This window comes from Centroberyx gerrardi, chromosome 4 (assembly GCF_048128805.1).
Source record: "Centroberyx gerrardi isolate f3 chromosome 4, fCenGer3.hap1.cur.20231027, whole genome shotgun sequence".
In the NCBI taxonomy this organism is placed as follows: Eukaryota; Metazoa; Chordata; class Actinopteri; order Beryciformes; family Berycidae; genus Centroberyx; species Centroberyx gerrardi.
In genome coordinates this window covers 31,377,415-31,400,506 of record NC_136000.1, presented here as the reverse complement: position 1 = coordinate 31,400,506, position 23,092 = coordinate 31,377,415, and the positions used below count along the sequence as shown (strand labels likewise).

Sequence of the window (23,092 nt, the reverse complement as noted above, 5' to 3'; positions counted from 1 at the left end):
TTGAGTCGGTCTCCTTTGCTTTAATTAGACTCAACTGTGCATTTAACAGATGAAGCAGACATTTCCTTTATGATGTACTATAGATACGGTGCTATTATGGCCTTTTTAATAGCCATTTGACAGTACAATTTATGAGGGATTTGCTTATGAAAGCGCACACACCCAAACAGCTCTTTTTGTAGGTCACACAAATACACTCTCACACACACCCACACACACATACACACACACACACACAGAGCTCTGTAGGTCAGATGCATATGAGCCGTAATGATGATGGATGGGCCTGTTTAACACTATGAAAACACTAATAAGTACTTTCCTAGACTGACCATTAAATGGAGAGTGTAACAAGGCAAGGCAATAGAAGAACTCTCTCTCTCTCTCTCTCTCTCTTTTCTGTGTGTGTGTGTGTGTGTGCGTGTGTGTGTACTTACATTGAACAGTTAGCTGAACAGAGGCGTTGGTCATGCCCACTACGTTCTCGGCAATGCACGTCAGCAGGAAGTTGTTGTCGTCTCGACTCACATTGAACATCGTCATGTTGATGGAGTGAATGACGTTGTCGTAGACCTTAGCCTGGAGAGAGAGGAGGGAAAATAGCTGTTTGTCCAATTACTGTGTATGTATGATTGTGTATCGTGTGTGTCTGTGTGTGTGTGTGTGTGTGTAACCTCCCTACCTGGTGTGTGGCGATGGAGCGCATGTCGCTGACGGTCCAGTCTACATCTGGTAACGGGGAACCAGAGCCATTACAGGTCACCGTTACACGATCGCCCTCGATAACGGTGAGGTTACTGTGGCTGACACTGATATCTGGTAGGTCTGAGAGAGAGGGGGAGAGAGAGAGAGAGAGAGAAACAAAAGTAATCAGCTAGTCAGCTGTATGTTAAGCATTGTACGTTATCATGCAGGATGTAGGAAGTCATTTACAAGTATCAAAATTCCGAGATACAAAGATGATGTAGGCAGTTGAAATGTGCTGTGTGTACATTTTGGTGGAGATTAGGGCAACTTTGTTGGAGAAATGTAAAAAAAAAAACGTTGCTGTTGCAAGGTTGGCCTGTAGGTGGTGCTATGGAGCGTCATCAAATGTGATCTGTCACACTTTGGAGTCTATCCCAAATACAGTATAGGCTATATCTGAAGTTTGGTTGGCTGTCACTAGGTGTGTGTGTGTGTGTGTGTGTGTGTGTGTGTGTGTGTGTGTTCATTTGCGTACTAAATAAACTTACCACAACTAGTAATGTTCATGTCCTGCAGTAGTATGTCGCTGAAGCCGTCATTACAGTATAATGATTGGCTGCTTAGCCCTGCCTCTCCTCTCTGTTGCCATAGCTGCAGCCAACGGATTTGACAGCCGCAGGTAAACACCACTTCCTCTAGATGACTGGGGAGAAAGACGGAAAGAATAGAAACAGAAGGAAAGAAAGAAAGAAAGAAAGACAGAAAGAAAGAAAGAAAGAAAGAAAACATAAGTGACAGCATTGACAGTATTTCAGAATTCCACCCAATCTCATTGAGGATACGTACATTGAGGATTATAAAGCTGTGACGTTATGAGAAACCCGATTAACATAGCTAGATTTTTGCCCAATCTTTCAAATTATTCGGTGCATGTATATCCTTAGTCTGATTTCTTTTGATTTTTTACACTCATCTCAACAATCATCGAGTGAGTTTCCTCATCATTCCAAATGATGAGGAAACTCTTTTAATGCTTGTTGAAATGACACCATAAGTAGCCTAGTGCAAAGTAGACACAGAAACCTGACCATATGAAAATAAGGTATGTTCAAAATCTAAAAGAACTGGCAGGAAGTTTGAATTCACTTCTTCAACCCAACTATGAATCATGTAAACTGAGGTTTTCCCTGTTATCACATTAACGTGTCAATCGGATTATTGCCATAACCTGATTATTCCCAGTTACCGGGTTATTGGTATCTCATCAATTTTACCAGTAACTGGTAACTGTCACTGTCTTGTTGTAAACACATCTGATTTGCACACTAGCTAACATATCTAGTAGAAGCTAGTAGTGGCTAGTAGTGGCATGTTAACATTAACATCAGTTATTAGCTAATTAGCCTGCTGGCTAGTTAGCTAGCTAACAGTTTGTTCAGGTTAACTGAGCTGACTCTTCTCAAGTTACAGTTGTTTTGGAGTAGAGACTAGAGCTAAAGACAAGACAGTTTACTGTGTCACAGTAACCTACATTAGGAAACAAATCCACCTTATCAGACTTCATTTTGATTTGAACATTACTGAATGGATCTACAGCCACACCACAACACGCTTTTTCAGTGAGCTCTCTTTTTTCTTTTTCTGTTCTTTGAGATATCTCTTTTTTGTTGTCATAGGCCTATATTCATACATTATTTGCCCACAGCCACTTCTCCAGTGAACCTCCATGATGGTACCAGCCGTGGTTGATAGATTTGTAATACAACTGTATCCATAAGATTCATAGAGGCATGAAGGAGAGAAAGTGAGAAGGAGAGGGCTTCTTGTTTTATTACATTGAAACAAGTAGTTGAGCATATTGTTGAGAGGGGGAGAGAGAGATTGACAAATAACAGTGTCTGGTGGTTTTAGTGGGGACAGATGTAGGTGAAGGACAATTTTATCACCATCCACACATAGAAACACACAGACACACACAAGCAATCCAACACACACACAAATACACAATTACAGCCCCAAACACATTCATACTGTACACTCACTCACATATATACATACTGCACGTTGGTGTGCATACACACAGAGATAGTACACTCTCTCTTATATGCGCACACACACCACACACACACACACACACACAAGCAGAGATGGAGTAGTTCTAATCCACCCTACAGGCGTAGTGTGATGAATGCTACCTATCCAGGGTATGTGAGTGAGTGTGTGTGTGTGTCTGTGTTCAGTTGGCTAGGGGTTCAGAACACCAATTCATTACTCTTGCCCCTTCCCCTCAGTAAACACACACACACACACACACACCCCTGTTTATTTCCAACCTTGAGATCAATAGGTGCATTATTACAGCCACAGTCACAGGTTTGATAAATAGTACAAACTGGATTCGTCTGCAGAAAAAAAAAAAAAAACAGCAACATGTCTAAGGACTGGAACACCGCCTGAGTCACACTGAATAAAAAAAAAGAACAAGGGTATCCTCACATATTATTTGTTCAAAATGGAAATGGAACAATGGAGATGGCCCGGCTGAAAAAATTGTTGTTTCCCCATCAAATATTTATTATTCTCACAGAAAATATATTTCACAGGGGAGAAGAGGGGAGAGATAAAATGGTGTGATTGCGGTCAATTTCCTAATATGCCCTCTCTTCTGATAGCACCTCCGCCAAACCTAGCACCATCTAGGAACACACACACTCTTCACACTTCACACACACACACACACACACTTCACAGTTCACTCCCGCAGGTTCTGTGGTTGTGAGTTGAGGTGTTGGCGCTGATGAAAGAGTGGGAGCGAAGCCAAGACAAAACCTAAGACGCACTCTTAGAGTATACCATGCTTGTACGTCCTCAGTCTGTTGGCTTGTTTCCATTAGTTCTCATCAGCCTGTGTGGTATGATTTGATTTCATAATTCCATGCATCTCCACTGATTAGCCAGCCAGCCAAAGAATAGCAGCATTTGAAAATAACGAACGCACCTAGAATATTTAGTTTCAATTAGACGTGCGTTGATATCATATGCAGTATGGGGATTGGCTGTGATCCAACTCCCAAGTACTCCTAATCAGATCGGCAAATGAAGCTGTCCTGATATCCAGACTTTAATAACATGTTGTTTGCCGCAATATGAAACTTTTCCAGTGGGAGGAAAAAGGTCTCCTGACATGGAAAATGCTGAAATGCAGCTTTGTCAAGTTCATAGCCATAGCAGCTATTGTTTAGAAGAGGAGCCAGCTATGCAGGATTTATGCCCTTCTGTTGTATTAGGCCTAACCTACTGCACTGTTCCCTATCTATTAATATATTCTGAATAAATTGTTCTGATAACCTATTCTGAACAAGCAGTTTTTATGTTAACCTATTCTGAATAAGATGCTTTTATCTGTTAACCTATTCTGAATAAACTGTTTTAATCTGTTAAATTATTCTAAATAAGCGTTTTTTATTTGTTGTTAACCTGTTCTGAATAAGCTGTTTTTATCTGTTAACCTATTCTGAATAAACTTGATTTATCTGTTAACTGTAATTTGTAATTTGATTGAGGATTGATTTGTCTGTGAATAATTTCATAATATTAATAAATCCAAGCATTCCATACACTTGTTCCTGTAGTTGTTTTAGTCCAATATTAGGCAGCATGAATGACTGTAAATTGAGTAGTACTTGATAAAGTACTTAATAAAGTACTTGGTATGTTGGTATGTTCACTAATTTAGCTACAGCAGTGCAAAGTTCAAACAGCATTTGATGCCAAGTGCATCAACTGATAGTTGCACAGATCACTAACATTTTGGTAGTGCATTTAATTTAGAATGGGCATGTGGCTATCTGAAATTAATCAGCGCTCCTAACCTGAATTGTCATTCCAATCAGAATCGAGAACCCAGGCCAAGGTATAATGCTGAACAAAACAAACTCTTTTTCCTTAGAGACTAATTGATAAAGGACCAGAGACAATCACTGGAAGGAGGAGAAGGATTATCATTTGGATTAGTGTCGACCCTGAGACTTTGAGGTTGGGGGTTCAAATCCCAGACGGAACCATGACTGCTCCAGGGATGGGCAACCGTATGCCATGGTGGGCCAAGAGTCTGCAGGTTTCCATTCCAACCAAATACTACACCATGTGATTTCAATGAGTTCCTCCTTTCTGATTGAAGGTGTGCTAATAGGTGAAATCACCTGGGCTGATTATCAATATGCGTTCTTGTGCATTCTTGTGTCCTCCATGGCACGTTTTACGTAATATCTAACCGCCGAAGCACGAGTCCAAAACAAAAGAACGACGGAACGGAGGACGGAGAGAAAATGTTTCCATGCCAACCTTATAATATTGAGGATGCATCGGATGGTGACTTGACCGACGAGAACAAATTGAAAGCCCCAGGATTCATTGCGACATCGGCGAGCAGCGCTGCAGTCTACTGTAAGGAAGCTTCTCTGTACTTACTTTCGTGAGAAGAACGTTCTCCCCAAGACAACTTGGGAAGAACGTTCTCCACAAGGACACAAGTATCGACTTGGCGTTCTTGGATTTGATAATCAACCCTGGTCTAGTCTTTGGTTGGAATGAAACTCTGCATAGTCTTGGCCGTCCATGGCACATGGTTGCCTATCCCTGGACTAATCGCTACTTTTGTTCATATTGGTGCACCTACTTTCAACACTAGAACTTGTGGAAAAACCGACCAACAACTAACAGTTTAATTGCTATTCTTCACCCCAAAGCTGAGTTTATGACTCTATTTAGACCAATTTATGACCTTTATGACCAATTTGTAGCCAGTTTTGGCCTGGGCAGGTTGTGAAGCTGCAGTCCTATCAGGTTTAGCCTCATTCTAAACACAGTGGAGATGCTGGGAGCGAGTCAGAGCATGGCCCCTCATTGGCATGTGATCCAAAGCCGATTAGGATGAATTTTAATGCTAATTTTAAAGTCAATTTAATGTTTGTTTTTTGTCAACTTTTCTACCATTTCTTATGGAAGTAGTGGGAATTCTTCCAACCAGAGAAAGACAACTTTTGTACCATTTCTCATCAAAGTAGAGGGAGTATTTCCACCTAGAGAAAGACAACTTTTGTACCATTTCTCAGCATGGTGGAATCATTGGATGGAGGTGGGACAGAGTCTTTGGTTAATTCAACATCACTACTTCTACTCCTCACTGGGAGAAATGCTAATAATCCTGTGACACACTGCATCCAACACTGGCTATACTGGTGATTTATCCAACAGTACACGTGTCTTTGTGCGGCACCCTGAGAGCCCATCTTAATTAAAGTGCTCACATTTGTAGATTTCTATTTTCTGAGCCCTCAAAATCATCTCCTTACCCCCCAGGTTGATCTGAGTTTATCTGACGACACGTAGTGGAGGCAATCTTTGGTCCCCCAGACGGCAACTTAATTAACTCCCTCATCTACCTGGCCAGGGGACTGGGATGTAAATTACTAGTTCCACTTTGTAGCGGAGATAACCTCTCTATCTCATTAATATAGCACAGATAACCTCTCTCTTTCATTAAAAGTGTGTGGGCAGATAGACAGATATAGATACAAGCTACATGAGGGAGCGAGATAGGGGAGAGTGTAAGAGAAAGAGAGAGGGAGAGAAAAAGAGAGAATGGATACAGAATAGGCAGCGGAGTAGCTGTTTCAACTGTATGTTGAATTTCAAAATGAGTTCATGGAATTTCTGTCCTATATAATTTTTATGCCAATTTTATATTTATTGGATACTGGACACTACAGAGTATTAGAATAGTGGTGACAGAGACTATATCTAACCAGTAGAAGCAGTGAGTTATATTTTATTTGCCTATAGAAACATTTGAAATCATATATTAAATCAAATACTGTATATTCATACTCATATTCATACTTTAATTCAGAGCTGGGACTCAAACTCACAATGTCAGGAGTATACAGTATATTGATTAGGTGATTTTCAAAGCAGAAGTTGCAAAGTGCTTAATAAACAGGCAGTGAAAAACACAACAAAAAACAGCAACAGTGAGGGAAATTAAATAATGATGAATATAGAAATGAAACAATTATTAATAGACCCAATCATAATAAAAAATGAACTGAAATAATAAGTTCTGTATAAAAGAAATTTTTTTTAACCCTTAGCTATAATATATTAATGTAACCAGTAGTAGCATTATTTTTTTTTATTGACAACCATGTTTTTAATTTGTTGCCAATATTTGGCTTTTTTCTACACCTGCAAGACAATGCAAGCTGTCAATTACAGTTGAATAGATATGGTACAATTGGAGGTGCAAGACTTCGGCAGATCACCAGCCATGTTGGAGCATATTGTAAAGATCCAATAAAACCACTTCTCAACATACCCATAACATAACAAAGACTGTCTCATAAAAGTGAGATGGGTAATAATTGGAGCGGGCTCGCCAGACTAACTCTATCAGCCTAGTAAATGAAAGAAAATTGAATTTAGGTTGGGAGTCATAATGTAGAGGAGATATATGGTGGGGTTGGAAAAGGAGGAGAGAGGAGAGAGAGGAATGTGAAGGGGAGAGGGTGGAAAGAGGAAGGAGAGAAAGGTAGAGCAGGGGAAGAAAGGAGAGGAGAGCAGGAGGAAGTAGGAGGAGGAGGGAGGAGGAGAGGAAGAGATTGGTCGAACCCTGATATGTATGTATATGCATGTAGTTCTAAGGGGTTCTATATTAAATTAACTATATACAATCTTACCTGAAATAACATGATATAGTAAGGCGCTTAATCGGTATATGATAGGTATGATGCAGCTTGTTGGATTACATATTCATTGTAGAATTGATCAATGCTACACTGGTTGTCTATGGGAAGCCCTTAACCTCAAATGATGCTAATGAGACATTTTGATGGGATTCCGCACAGGTATGCATGAATATAATGCATACTAATTAGTATTATCCTGGGTTTCAATGGAGAGTTTTAGTGTCCCATGGTCTAAATGCTGTTTGAGAGGCTTTTGCGCTTTGCCAGGGAAAAAAAATGAAGAGTGAACAAATTTTTTTGGCACGAAAACAGAAAGATATTGAATATCGGCACAAAAAATCCGCTACCTTAAAGAGTAACTAAACAACACCCACATTTGTCGTAAAGCCTGACATCTACTGGTGAAAAGTAGGGCACTACACTGGCCATCTGCTATTGGCTGATCTTTGGTGCCAGGTGATGTCACCACCTGTTGTATTCTATAGGTGGCATAGAAATAGAAATAGAAAGCCTTTATTATCATTGTACAGAATACAACGAAATTAGGAGCGCTACTCCTGATCAGTGCAATTAAAAGACACAGGGAAACAAAACAGAAACAAAACAAAACATCACCTGGCACCAATGACCAGCCAATAGCAGACGGCCAGTTCAGTACCCTACTTTTCACCATTAGATGTCAGGCTTCACCACAGATTTGGGTTTGGGGTTCAGTTACTCTTGACATCAAAAAATCATTATCAGTATTGGCCTTAAGAAATCCATAACCCTAACCCTTATATGTATATCTGTAGGCATTACGGTCCCTCTCTATTTCTGCCATCTCAGCCTTTGTGGCGGAGGACCATTCACACAGAGTGATCGTCTTTATGGATTTTCGATACACATGTAGCCATGATAAAAGACATCAATCTGATGTCATGTCTACATCTCACAATTTCAATAGCAGCATACCAGCTCTTTTCTTCTCATCTCGCCCCATGTGACACAAGCCATTCACCTGCCTCTTTTCACAATGGGTAATAGAAGAGAACACAGGGATACCCTGCTGGAGGCAGTATATACACGACAATATTGACATCAGAGACTCTGCATTCAAAAAATCCCATAAAACACACCTTTTTAAAACTGTTTTTAATCTCTAACTCTCTTCCAGCCTCCTGGTCTTTTAATTTGAACGTTCTTGTCTTTCTCCCTATTTGAAATGTTTTATTCTCTGTCTTATTCATTGATATTGTCTGTTATGTGTTTTGGATAAAAGCTTCCATCAACTTGCACGTTACTGTGAGACTGACACTAATTATAGGGTTGAATATGAGAGATAGTGCGCCCGCAGCAAGGACATGCACATTTCCAAACAACTCTGTGGCACAGAAAGTACAATCTGATCTCATCCAAGAGGCTAGACACCCATATAACTCCTCTATTTTTTTTGTTCCTGAAGTCATATTGTGAAGTGGACACCTATTTTGAGGCTTAATACATCCTTGATGGGACGATAGCTCACTCACAAAAGAGATGCTGTCGGCGGCAGAGTGTCCGTAATCACTATCTGACCTTTGGCGGATGTTTGTCGCGAAGCTTTATCCAATGGAACACAACATGCCGGCCTATGTATTGTATCAGTGCTGAGAGATCTTGAAGCATCACATGAATCAACTGCAGCCTGACCTTATGGGTTTATGTGCCCAGCAAATATTTTGATGTTGAATAGATGTTGATATGACGGCCTGCACCGACATTGAAAACCTGTGTAAATATAGCGCCAAAATTAAAGCTAAAGGATAAGTTTGGTGATTTTGGACCTATATATATAATTTGTCTCATAAAACAGTTTCTAAAGCTGTTTTATATATTCATATCGTGAATGTTTTGTGCTTGTTTGGGTTGATGTTGAACTTGACCACCTCCTGCATGTCTTTGTCCATCAAATGCTTGCTGTGTGTGTGTGTGCACGTGATGTAGATTATGTTGCAGAGCTACCAATCGGCTTTGAGAACGAATGTAGTCTGGCCTTATGTGTGTATGGCTGTGAGCTTTATCATATGGTGTGCAGCTAGCCATTCGCCGCCCCTCTGGATGATATCATTATTGACAATGGCGAGATTTCTTGTTTAGAAGAGCCTGCACCCCATGGAATAAGCACCATCTCCGTACGGGATCGCTTTCTTTATTCGATGGGGCGCAGTTAACCAATCAGAAAATGTGCGTGTGCGTGTGATCTTTATCCTATGTGGAGCGCAGCGTGGTGTTCGGTTAGCCATTGAAAATGTGTCTGCATGATGTCTGTGCTGAGAAGATTGACTGGGTCTCCATTATAAAGGGCCAATAGGGTCAATATGGGCTGAATGGTGGGGGATATCTGCTTTGCTAACACAGAGAAAGCAGCTGAAGAGCTTACAATGACTGGTCACATTAGGAGATGATAGAAGATTTTTTCTCCTGTAGTGATACACAGCCATCCAGTGACTCATATTCAACCCCACAATCAGGGGTTTTACACCAGATAGTGTCCCAAACTGGGTAAAATGCAAAGTTGTCTAGTGTACCTTTAAACTTAATTAAAAAAAGTCTCGTCCCATGGTTTAAGAAACATGGTCCCACAATACTTGCCAACCATAGGATGGAAAAACAGGAACCTTGTAACTCACTTTTTGTCTATTTCAGTATATTTCTTTATGTCTGAATAGTACATTTCACAAAAACCCTTTCAAAGGAATGTTGTTTCTCAAAGCCTTTTTGTAGAAATATGACATTTTCAGCCAACAGCAATCACCATCCAGGTACTTTCAGGGTCCAACTGGCTAGTGTTGCTAGTGTACCTGTTTCTCTTTTAGCATTATAAATTGTCGATTTATTTGATTGATTTATTCTACGTGTTTCAAATAAAAAATATGCAGCTTGACAAACTGAGAAGAAAAGACAATGTTTCGCCCGTCAGGTCATTGGTTACACCTGTTAGTGACTTCCTTTAAATAGGTTAGACCTATAGTATACGTATAGACTCCCCTACACTAGGGGCAGTATCTACAAATCAAAACATATTCACATCTAGAACAAAAAACAAAAATGACATATTCTTACATAGGCCTACATAAGCAAAGACTTATTTCTATTATTTGCATCATTCTATAGGATTACTTTGACGGTAGATATGCTGTTCATATTTCAGCCGCATATATGAAAGCTATACAAATAGAAGTAACACTGACATAATAATATCATAAACATGACAATGTATAAATACCTTTGAGGTAGAGCAGAGTAATATCCTGTTATTTTAAACCTCCCATTCAAGAAAACCACAAATAATCGAAAAAACAGTGTTGCATTGTGCACAACGGCCACAAGGGAAACAGCCAGGTGAAGGAGTGAATACCAGAGAAGCAGGCGTGTAATGATCAGGCTTGACTAATATATCACTCTTACGAAAGGTAGGATGACAACTTTACTCAGTACCCTTCCTGTAAAGTGTAGTATGTAGTCTATTCCAGGTCGTTCCCCACACATCCAGAAAATCTATAGACGTTAAATCAGACTGTGCTGTAAATTTCAATGAAGGAACCAATGTGTAAATCCACTTAACAAAACAAATCACACAACTCTTCATGAGAACCAGACCACAGGAACAATATATCATCAATAAAGCTGTACCAATGGCTTATGTGTTTCATAAGAGGATTGTTCTCATATATGTGATTGGCCTCAAAGAAACCCATGTTCAGATTATTGTAGTTTGGTGCCATCTCTAACCCCATGGCTGTACCTTGTAACTGTAAATAATAATCCTTCTCAAACAAAAAAGAGTTTTTGTATATAAACATCCAAAGTGACTAGTCTTACACCTTTAGAAATGGTATGAATGTCTTCTAATCTAATCCTTCTTAACCAAAAACCAGTTGTATCTTTAATATAAGTTCTCAAAAAGTATATACCTAGATATACAGATGCGCCAGAGAAGCCTTATTTTATGTACATTTTCTGACCCAGCATATGGACTTTCTCAGTCTTTCAGCATTACGCATTATTAAGTCTATCCATTCTACCATCCGTTGATATGGGAGGCAGGCAAAAATGTCAGTCGGCATCTATACGCCAGGTGATGTCACCACGTGTTGCACTCTATAAAGGATGACATCACCTGGCACCAAAGACCAGCCAATAGCAGATGGCCAGTTCAGTACCCTACTTTTCACCATTAGGTATCAGGCTTCAGCAAATAATTGGTTTTGGGGTTTAGTTACTCTTTAACATCTCAGGGCAGGAATTATACCACAGCCAAACGGCCAGTGCCGTGGACGCCCCGGAGTGTGGCCGTAATGCCCCTTCTAAAATTAATTATCCACACGGCCAGTTTGGCATGCCCTGTTTTGACCTGGCCGGATTTCCTCATTTAAAACTACATGCGACGCAGCAAATAAACAAACTCACGTTTCCCAGAGTCTCCGTCATCACGCTGGACATCAACAGTAGCGCGAGATTTCTCCCACTCCCACAAATATATGTGTAACGTTAACGTAAACTAACAGCTAATTATTAATTAAACTGAGGGAGAGAGAGAAGCCATCGCTAACTGCTAAGCTAAGTAACTAGCAGATCTGAAAAGCGTGTAAACAACTGTGGGATTAGCGAGAAAGTCGCTAAAAGAAGGAGAGAGCTATGAGTGCTTGAGCAGAACTAGTGTAAGTTTAAATGTACAGCTGGTAATTAGCCGCTGTAATGAAGAATATAGCAAAATTAACTGGGTTGAGAGCAGCAAAAACGCTGTAGCAGTAGCCTGCTTATGAGGCGTTTAGGGGACATCTGTAATTTGTAGCTACAGAAAATAACCTGGGTTACACTTACGTTATTGTGTGTTACTGGACATGTAACTAACTTAGCAGTCTGAGCCATCTTACATATGTGCTGTATCACACTGCAGCACTTAATTTTCCTATTAGGATATTTATTTTGTTGAGAAAAGGACTGAAAAAAGGATTTTAATAACCATTGGTTTTGGCCTTGGTGCCCTACATTTTGGCCGCGATGCGCCAATAAATTTGTATTTATCAAAGGCCAAAGTTGCCTTGCCCTAAAAATGACTTAATTCCAGGCCTGACATCCATCTTATCTTTAGTTTAATTGTGATGTTAGGAGGTATGGAGCCTTTTCACAGCCTCCAGTGATTTGTATTTTCTTGCTGGAACTAAATTTGCTGTTAAGCAATATCACCCAAAACACTGCATACTGGCTTGAATTGTATTTGTTGGCAGGCAACATTAGCTTATTGAGCGGTCTATTAGCAAGCAGCGGGTTTGTCGGATTTCAGTGGCACAACTCTATATAATTCAATAGACCCCCTTTTCACCTGGCATTAACATGTATCTTGTATCCAGATTGTGTCTAGATAGGATTTAGCTTACATTTGACACTCGTGTGTCTCCGGTGTACACACTGAAATCATATTTCTCGTTCCTTCACCAAAATGCAGATTGCCACGGATGCCCCTTCTTCTCGAGTTATTCACATCCTTTAAAATTGACAGTCAACACCTTTACTGGCTTGTTCCCCAGCCATGGACATCCTGACAATCCATTTTTGACTATTATGTTACTGTCAGAGCTGCCTGCCGCCTGTTTGATTTATGTGCCTTTCCATGTGTTATGAGTTTATTTCTGTTTCCGTAGTTGTTAATATGGATTAGAGACACATTGCATTTACACTTTGTTGTCACTATATTCTATATGAATACAGTTTGATCACCCAGGAGCTATGCCAATGGCAGATGGGAATGAGTCAAGAAAGCTAGAAAAAGAAAGAAAGATAGAAAGGAAATGAAGGTTGCTGAGATGCTCCACGAACAACAAAATAGCAGGATTAGGTCAGTCTGTGATAAAGGGTTTAACATTTACAGCATACGATGATCAGCTCAGTGTGAGTGTTGTGAAAGGCTAAGCCTGGGCTCCGGACATATGAGGCTGAGCATTTTGTCTGACAGCGGTATTAAGGATCATGGCTGTTGGGATGCTAGACACTACTGGGGAAGACAAACATAAGATCAGATTGCACTTCATAGGTTATAGACTCTTGACAATAAAACTGAGACAGGAGAGGAGGTAGGGACAAAACACTTCCACATCCAGTCAGTATAGCACTGAGATCTGCTGCTGATGTTGGTGCATAGTAAATGGTGAGAGCAGATACAGAATATGGATGTGACATTGCCGTACAGTATGGAAAAAAAAAAAAGTCTAACTTTGAAACTACTTAAGGGGAAATTTAAGGGGGAAATCGGGAAAGTTGGGGTTTAAAGAGTAACTAAACCCCACACAAATCTGTGGTGAAGCCTGACACCTAATGGTGAAAAGTAGGGTACTGCACTGGTAATCTGCTATTGGCTGGTCTTTTTGTGATGTCACCATCTATAGAGTACAACAGTTGGTGACATCACCTGGCACCAAAGATCAGCCTATAGCAGATGGCCAGTGCAGTACCTTACTTTTCACCAGTAGATGTCAGGCTACACCACAAATGTGGGTGGGGTTTAGTTACTCTTTAAAACTTCACACAGAGTAGACATGTTCTTGGTATGAGGGAAACAAACCCGGGTCATCAGAGACTATTTCAATGTCAAACTATTGCTTGTTTCTAGTCGTGCCTCCTTCACGTAATCCTTTTGTGGAGGGAGCATGTATTTGCATTGAAGTCATCATGCTCATTTCATGAAATTTCAAGAGACCAGGCTTGATTAGATGGTTCATCAATAGAAAGACACTTGTCTTGATATCGCAGCTACATGGTATCGACCATTAGATGAAGTAGGACTGTACTATACACGATAAGGTTGTTGTCAACTTCTCCATCTGTACCTGTCTCTCTCTTTCTTTTCTACCCTTTTATTTTTATTGATGTGTAGTTCTGTAGACTTTTGTACAGAGCTATCTTTCATTGTCTTTCTCTGCCCCTTTTTCAATGCTAAAAAGATCAATTACTTGACAGAGAGCCTCTCCCATCTAGCCCTGTTGCATTAAATGATTTTAAGGATTTTTATTCGGCACCTTATCAGAGAGAACTACCCTTAAATGTTAATGATTGCATTTATTCTGCTATTCTGTTTCATAGCGCTGCATTGCACGGAAAAATTCAATCTTTGTCTTTTTTCTGTCTCTATTCTTTCCTTTTTTCCTTTCCTGTCTTTCTCTCTTTGGATCCCTACTGCTGACCCCCCCCTTCCCTTCCCCCATCACTCTCTATAAAATCAAATCATTTAATAGGAAAACGTCTGAATTCCAAATAGCCCCTAAAAAGGCCGGTAGAAACAAAGGGCTTTCCAGCTCCATCAGAATCAAACAGCCCTTTGGCTGTTCAGGGTCTGATGGCCTTTCATCCATCTATCCATATTATTGTTCTTTCATTCAGATATTCCTTTTTGTGGCTCCAGGTATATGGTGCTGTCAGGAGCTTATCGCGGAATTCTTTGTTCGAACACTTTCCATCAGTTCAGGTACAATTCCACGTCCTGGTTCAATGTTCCAAAAATGGCATTTTGTCATCTTCTTTGGAGAAAAAGAGAGGTTATTTTCCAGGCACTGCCGGCTGCTACAATGCTACAATGGTTTAACACTTAACAGGAGCTCTGCTGGTCATTTGTTGGGGATTTTTCCACTATTGTGTCCAAAGCCATATGTGTGCCCCCTTAGACCGTGGGTACTCTCAGTCACCTTGATCAGAGAACGAGTGTTTGAACCTGTGAGCTCATCAAGGTGTAAAATGTCGAGCTGCTCCATAGAGAACAAATTGTAAAGGTGACTATGAGAGCACCCAGGGGTTACAGGGTACTTTGCAGTTGCAGTGGAAATATTAAAGCAAGGCAACAGTAATCATGTCGTCATAGATGATGCAAGCACCCCTTGGATGGTTATGGCCTTTTAAAGGTTGAAATTTTGACCTTTAATTACAGCGTCCCTATCCGGCCAATCAGTGTAATGGTTTTAAATGCCAGAACACAGCGCCAAAATGCCTCATCCCACCGAGTTTCGTAAAAATTGGACCTGTGGTATCTGAGATATCACAGAAAATGTTTGACCTTTATTTATAGCGCCCCCATTAGGCCAATCAGTGTAATTTTTAAGGATCGCTGGATGTGTGTAGCAAGTTTCCGGTTAATCACACTTCCGGCGTAGGAGTTAAAATTTTGACCTTTAATTATAGCACCCTCATTAGGCCAATCATTGTAATTCGTACGGATAGCTGAATGAAATGCCAGAGCACAGTGCAAAGATGCATCGTCCCTCCAGGTTTTGTCAAAATCAAGAGGTATCACTTGAGATATAATTTTGATGGATGGATGGATGGATGGATGGATGGATGGACGGCCGGACGGACAGAGCCCAATCAAATCAGATCAAAGTGTGATCCGGTAATTATAGAATTACACTGTTGTCATTAAGTTGCCACAGCAACATCTCATCTCTCCCATTCTTCCTGTAACTGCTTAGAATAGGACTCCTCCACTCATGACATGGTTGAAAACACAAATCAATGTTACTCTCTGCTGGACAAAAACCTATTTACCTTTTTTTCCTTCTTCCTGCAGTAATCCTTTTCTTCCTATTACAGCTGTATTTCCCATTCTCTGTGTATACCGTGTTCCAAATCAAATATCCTCAACATTTCCTCCTTTTACAGTTATAGCCATTTCAATCTTGCAGGAGTTTGCTACATCATGTCTCAAGGTGCCTTAGGAAATAGCATGAAAATGGCAAGATGCTAATCTGTGATGCAATGTATACTACTGCGGTACAGGTACAGTATTATTTAAAATTTTGACAAGAAAAAATACAACTGTGAATATTACTCATTTATGAGCAAAGGTCTTAAGATAGATAATGCCTTGAATGTGCAACATACTGATCTGTGCCACAATACAAATAGCATTGAAACAAGGCTAATCAGTTTTCTGCACTGTAAAAAAAAATGCAAAAAAACAAACAAAAAAACCCCAGACAATATACTGTAGATTTTCACAAGGATTTCATGTATTTTCAAAGACTGTAAAATTGCATTAAAATTACAGTTATAATAACAATAATAATAATAATAATAACCTTTATTTGTATAGCACCTTTCATACACAACATGCAGCTCAAAGTGCTTTACATGAATAAAAGGCAGATAAGAGACAGATAAAAAGATAAAATTCATATAAAAGAACAAGCAAGATGCATTGCATTAAAAGAATCAAATCAAGTAAAATAGAAAGATAAAAGAACACAACAAATACTCCCACTTTTAGATACACATTGTGAGTGAACCCATATGTTTTTCTTTAATTTACTTTTCCCCTGTCCTTCCTGATTCTACTCTTGATCCGATATTTACGTCAGATCTCACTGCCTCAGGCAGACGAGAATCATAGATTCTCCTCTTGGTCAAAAACCTCACCATCCACAGATGGATGAGAATCATACAGGGTAAAGCTCTGTCCCCCCCACATATAGTGTTCACTCGTGCAAGTAAGCATTACCCGGACAAGACCAATGAAAATTCGTACTTGCCCGTGTCAGCTCTGTTGGGATCCTGAACAGAAACAGTTAAAATGAAGGCTACTTAAAAGCTAAGCTGAAAAGATACGTTTTTAGCAGTCGTTTGAAAATGCTTACAGAGCCCGCCTCTCTAATATTCTTTGGGAGGGTGTTCCACAGTTTAGGAGCATAGTTAAAAAAAGGCTGCATCCCCAATCTTCTTTTGAGTGGGGTTTTGTACTTCTAAAAAACCAGCAGTAGAAGACCTGAGGGTCTTGATGGAATGTAGAACAGCAGGGATTCTGTAATGTAGGCCGGTCCTAAGCCATTAAGAGCTTTGTATACAAGTAAAAGAACTTTAAAATCAATTCTAAAGGACACTGGGAGCCAGTGTAATGCAGCTAAAACCGGAGTGATATGCTCTCGCTTCCTTGTTTTTGTTAAAAGCCTAGCTGCAGAGTTTTGGATAAGCTGAAGCCTCTCAATAGACTTTTTTGGGAGGCCGGTAAAAAGGGCATTGCAGTAGTCCAGTCTACTTGTAACAAACGCGTGAGTTAGCTTTTCAGCATCTTTCTGGGTTAGGAAGGGCCGCACCTTGGCAATATTTCTAAGATGAAAGAATGCTGTTCTGGTCACCTTGTTTATATGGGAATTAAAACTTAGATCAGAATCTAAGATAACACCCAGGCTTGTTACTTCTGATTTGATCGAGGGATTCAGGTTCCCAAGTCTTGTGGAGAGTTGTTCTCCTTTGGCTTTGGGGCCGACCAAAAGTATTTCTGTCTTATCTTCATTCAGTTTTAAGAAATTTGTGTTCATCCAATCATTGATAGCCAATAGACAAGTAGTGAGGGAGCTTAAGGCATCTGCATGATTCGGCTCTACAGAAATGTATAGTTGTGTATCATCAGCATAGCTATGGAAATTGACATTATGTTCTCTGATAATATCACCTAATGGAAGCATGTACAGTGAGAAAAGCAGGGGACCAAGACAGCTTCCTTGTGCAACACCAGAAGTTAGATCATGTTTCTCTGATACATGATCTCCAAGACAGATGAAAAATTTCCTCCCTGTAATGTACGTTCTGAACCAGTTTAGGACACATTCAGAGAGACCAACCCAGTTCTCGAGACGATCTATGAGAATATTGTGGTCGATGGTGTCAAATGCTGCACTCAAGTACAAAAGAACCAGAACTGAGACCCTGTTGGCATTAGTGCTAAGTCGCAAATCATTGACTATTTTGGTGAGAGCAGTTTCTGTGCTGTGGTTGGCTCTGAAACCTGACTGAAACTTCTCCAGAATGTTGTTTTCATTTAAAAAGTTGTTAATTTGGTTAGAAACCACTTTTTCAAGTACCTTACTTAAAAAATGAAGGTTTGATATGGGCCTGTAGTTACTTAGGACCCCACAGTCCAAATGTGATTTCTTCCACAGCGGTTTCACAACAGCGGTTTTAAAGGCATCAGGAAAAACCCCAGTCTCAAGTGATGTATTAATTATTTTCAGAGCAGAGATTGAAACACTATTGAAAACCCTCTTAAAAAATGTAGTGGGGACAGGGTCAAGAGAGCAGGTGGAAGATTTACTCTCTATTACAATCTTATTAAGTTCTGCAACAGAAATACTAGAAAATGCCCTCATGGATGCTTGACTTTTACAAGGTTGGTTATTGAAATTACCAGCACCTGATTACTAGCCCTGATAGTTGTGATTTTGTTTTTAAAAAAGTTAGCAAATTCCTCACATTTTGCATCAGAGGCTTGGCTTAAAATGTCAGAGACAGGGGCAGGATTCAGCAGTTGGTCAATGGTGGAAAACAGTATTCTAAGATCACTCCCGCTCTCTGAAATGATCTTCGAGAAATGGGCTTTTCTTGCAGCACGTACAGCATTGTTATATGCAGTTAAGGATTCTTTATAAATGCTACGATGGACCTCAAATCCAGATTTTCTCCACTAAACTGTCCAGTAGGTTGATGAATTCCATAGCCTTCGAATCAGACATATTATTTATGTGAATGTTTAGATCACCATTCAAAATTATTCTATTATATCTGGTGATAATAAGTGATGCCAATTCGGAGAATTCTGGGAGAAAAAATGGTAGTTGCCTAGGTGTTAAAATAAGTACTGGAGCTTCAGCCTTGAGGACAAAGGCCAGATATTCAAAAGACGAAAACTCTCCTAGGTCAACCTTTGTACAGTTAAACTGATCTGAGTAGATTGCGGCTATTCCACCCCCTCGTCTGCCCTCTCTAACTGACTGATAGAAGTTGTAATTTGGAGGACATGCTTCAATAAGTGTAGCATTGCTATTTTCATCTAACCAAGTTTCTGTTAAAAACATGAAATCAAATTAACCAAATTAAAATTAACAATAAGATCATTAATTAAAAATGATTTGTTTGTTAGTGACCTAACATTTAGTAAAGCTAATTTTGAAGTTTTGACAGTGCCTGAACCCGAGTGATGAGGGACACATATCCAATTGTCAAGTTGTTTCACACTTCACATTTGATAAGTTTGCAGCATGCACCGGACAGAAATTTAAATTTCTGTCCGGTGGTTATATCCTGTGTTGAAAAGTAAAGACATTCTCTGTTTTGAAAAAGACAATAGTGCTAATTTTACAAGCAGCATTGTATTTTTACAACCAAAATATTATTATAATATTATAGTCATAGTTATTTTACAGCTTTTTGTTTGTAATTGCAAAGTACAGATAACTTTAAAACTACAGTTAGTCTGTATATTTACAGTATCTGACACTTTTTCTTACATTAACATCCATGAGTGTTATTTCACAGAAAAATCTCCTTATTTCAATATACTAACCTGAATTGTAATGACCAGATGACCATTTTTTTTTTTTACAGTATGATTATCTGTATTACAGCAGAGTTTAGATGTTTTTTTAATGGTAATTCCAATGTTTTCACAGGTATATATCCTCATTTTACATTAAATACCGATTAAATACACAAGATTTTATGCAAAATGTGGATATAAACTGTATTTTAATAATGGGAAATGAATGTTATTTTACGGGACAGTGTTTTTCTGTTATTTTACAGACATTTTTTGGCGCACCAGATGCCAGGATTTTACCGTGTTGTAACAATTTTGTTTTTACAGTGTGCAAAGTTTGCATACAGGCTGGCTCCAAGTGTTTCTACGTTTAATGGGTCTAAAAGTCTCCCAAATGACTACATATACTTGTATGACTGCATTCATCACTCCGCCCTCTCTCCATCCTCTGTTCTCTACTTCTTTTGCCCTCCTCCCTTCCTTTCTCTTTCCTCTCCGCTGTCTCTGAAGGGGTAAAGTCCTGACAACAGAGATGATTCTCCCCTCGGATGGCTGTGTGTGTGTGTGTGTGTGTGTGTGTGTGTGTGTGTGTGTGTGTGTGTGTGTGTGTGTTTTCATGCAAAAATATGCATGTGCATGAATGTATTCATGGACACTGACCATATGCATGAGTGCGTTCCTGTGCATTTGGTGCATGCTCTTGCATTTATGTGTGTGTGTGTGTGTGTGTGGGTGTGAGAGAGAGAGACTGCGAGCAATGCATTTTTGCAAGTATTTGTGTCCATCTCTGACCCATAGAGAATAGTATATATTCTTCTCTAAGGAGCTGTCCTGCTTCCAAAAGACTAAAATACACCCTCCGGTACACATACATCCTCTCTCTCTCCCTCTTTCTTTCACTCTCTCACTCTCTCTCTCTCCCACTCACACATACACACAAACATACAGTGTATACGCAAACATGCTGCTGCTGCATACACCCACAGCTGAATATCACACCAACTGACATTGCACCCATGGTGTCTCTATCTGTGTGTGTGTGTGTGTGTGTGTGTGTGTGTGTGTGTGTGTGTGTGTGAAGCAGGGAGAGAAAAGTGAGATAGCATATAGTGGAGGAAGGGAGTGGACAAAAGAAACAGTAGCTGGGTTTCCATCCAATTACTTTAATGCAAATTATGATGTATTGAATTAGAAAAGCTGAATGGAAATGGCAAAATTAGCTAAAATTCTCTTCAGTATAGTTTTTACATTCAGTTGAATTTTCAATTCAAAAGTTTCTTTTTGTCAATAAAGAAATTCTGTGTGAGAGAGAGAGAGAGAGAGAGAGAGAGAAAGAGAAAGAGAGAGAATATGAAATTAAGATACGAAAAGTGGAGGGGAGTACATAATCACCAATATCAATAATAACTTAATTATTGGTTTGAAAACATGTACTATACAACAGTACATAATCATCAATATCAATAACATGAAACAGTTTCAAAAATAAGAATTTGTAGTTAATGCAAGGGCATATCAGACATTGTAGGAACCTGCATTTGACTGTGTGTGTGTGTGTGTGTGTGTGTGTGTGTGTGCGCGTGTGTGTGTGTGCGTGCGTGTGCGTGTGTGTGTGTGTGTGTGTGTGTGTGTGTGTATTTCTCTCCCTCTCTCACTGCACACTCAATGCTCTAAATAACCCCAACACCCTGAACCAGCTCATTGCTTGAAATATCACGCTGCTTTAAATATCACATCCAGAATAGCTACCAGCACCTTTAGAGCCGGGAACATGTTGGCAGAACATGTTTTAACACCTATACCTCCGCAGAATTTCAATGCCGCCTCTTTAAAATTATCTGGATCACATTTCCTTGGTTGGAATTATAGCATTAAAAATAAACATGCTTGAAATGTCACTGTTAAAATAGCTAGAACCAATATGGACCTGTAAGATGCCTAAATGTGGAATTTGCATTCAGCTTCTACCTTTTGAAGTTTTATTCTCTGCTTCTAAACACCCCCAGTTATAAATCCCTTTAAATAGGCTATTCCAAAAAACAATATTACAAAGTGGTTAAAGGAATACATAAAGGAATAGACTAAATTGCTGGGAGATTGGCTTGTTGGTCAACAGTGATAGTAGGCTAGCATTATCCAAAGTAATAAAAAGTCGTTGGTGGTTCTTATTAAAAATGAAATATCATTGACTCAATATGTGCTGATATTGTTGTTTTGATCTTGATAATGTGGTATGATTTTGTTGTTAGAGGAGTATGCTGAGCAAGTTAGATTCACGTAAAGTTCCAAAAGATTGTCAGTTTGGTTAAGGAAAAACAAAAGAAGAATTGCTTTAAATGTAATGTTTATGTTTGTTGCTATCACGCTTTTATTTTAAAGACACAATTACTATACCGGAGGTCTTCAATTTGTTCACTTGTTAGTATAACAAGTAAGCCAAGTGTAGGCACTATGAGCCAGGTGTAGGCACTATGAGCCAGGTGTAGGCACTATGAACAGTGATCTTGGCAACCATCTGCCTGTTTTATATCTGTATCTTTAAAGGAAAATCACTTAGCACTTAGAGTTAATGTTAGACAATATGACGGAGTAGTAGGCATCTACCTCGGGTTAAATCAACACTACCAACAACTTTTTTTTCCACAAAATCATACCACATTATCAAGATAAGGCGACAATACTTATGGCAGAGAGCTGGACTATACATATATGAATCAGATATATCGTAATCGCTGCACAGTTAATTCAAAATGCGTTTTGTATTTATCTGCAACTGGTTCCTTTCAGTCCAGTTGTAGCAGCATGTTTGCCCTCAGAGTGCGTGTGTACAAGATGGCTCCATGTGATGAAGGTTTGGAAGTGCTTGATTGTAAAGCCAGGACTGACCTCCATTGCACACAAACTCCATCGAACTCTGACAAAAGATAGCTAAACCTGACTCAAGTTCATCTAAATCTGACAAACTCTATCTAAGTCTGACAAAAGACAGTTAAACCTGACTCAAGTCCACCTACATCTGACAAAAGACAGCTACACCTGTTGCAAGTCCACCTACATCTGACAAAAGACAGTTAAACCTGACTCAAGTCCACCTACATCTGACAAAAGACAGCTACACCTGTTGCAAGTCCACCTACATCTGACAAAAGACAGTTAAACCTGACTCAAGTCCACCTACATCTGACAAAAGACAGCTACACCTGACACAAGTCCACCTACATGTGTCAAAAGACAGCTAAATCTGACAAAGTACATCTAGAAATGACAAAGGCAACTGAGGATGTCCTAAAATGGCCACCGTACTGCACCAGGTGTCATTCTTACGATGATATTGATGGCGACA

General features: G+C 39.6%; 1 protein-coding gene across 1 annotated transcript in view; it reads right to left on the bottom strand.

Annotated features, from left to right (window-relative positions):
- Positions 1 to 23,092, bottom strand: part of ntrk3a (neurotrophic tyrosine kinase, receptor, type 3a) — a 208,978-nt gene that overhangs the window by 101,962 nt on the left and 83,924 nt on the right. Inside the window, exons 5-7 of the mRNA XM_071915070.1 lie at positions 1,236 to 1,390; positions 683 to 825; positions 438 to 579 (exon numbers count right to left, since the gene is read on the bottom strand). Coding sequence (XP_071771171.1) covers positions 438 to 579; positions 683 to 825; positions 1,236 to 1,390 — 440 coding nt within the window. The remainder of the gene's footprint in view (positions 1 to 437; positions 580 to 682; positions 826 to 1,235; positions 1,391 to 23,092) is intronic.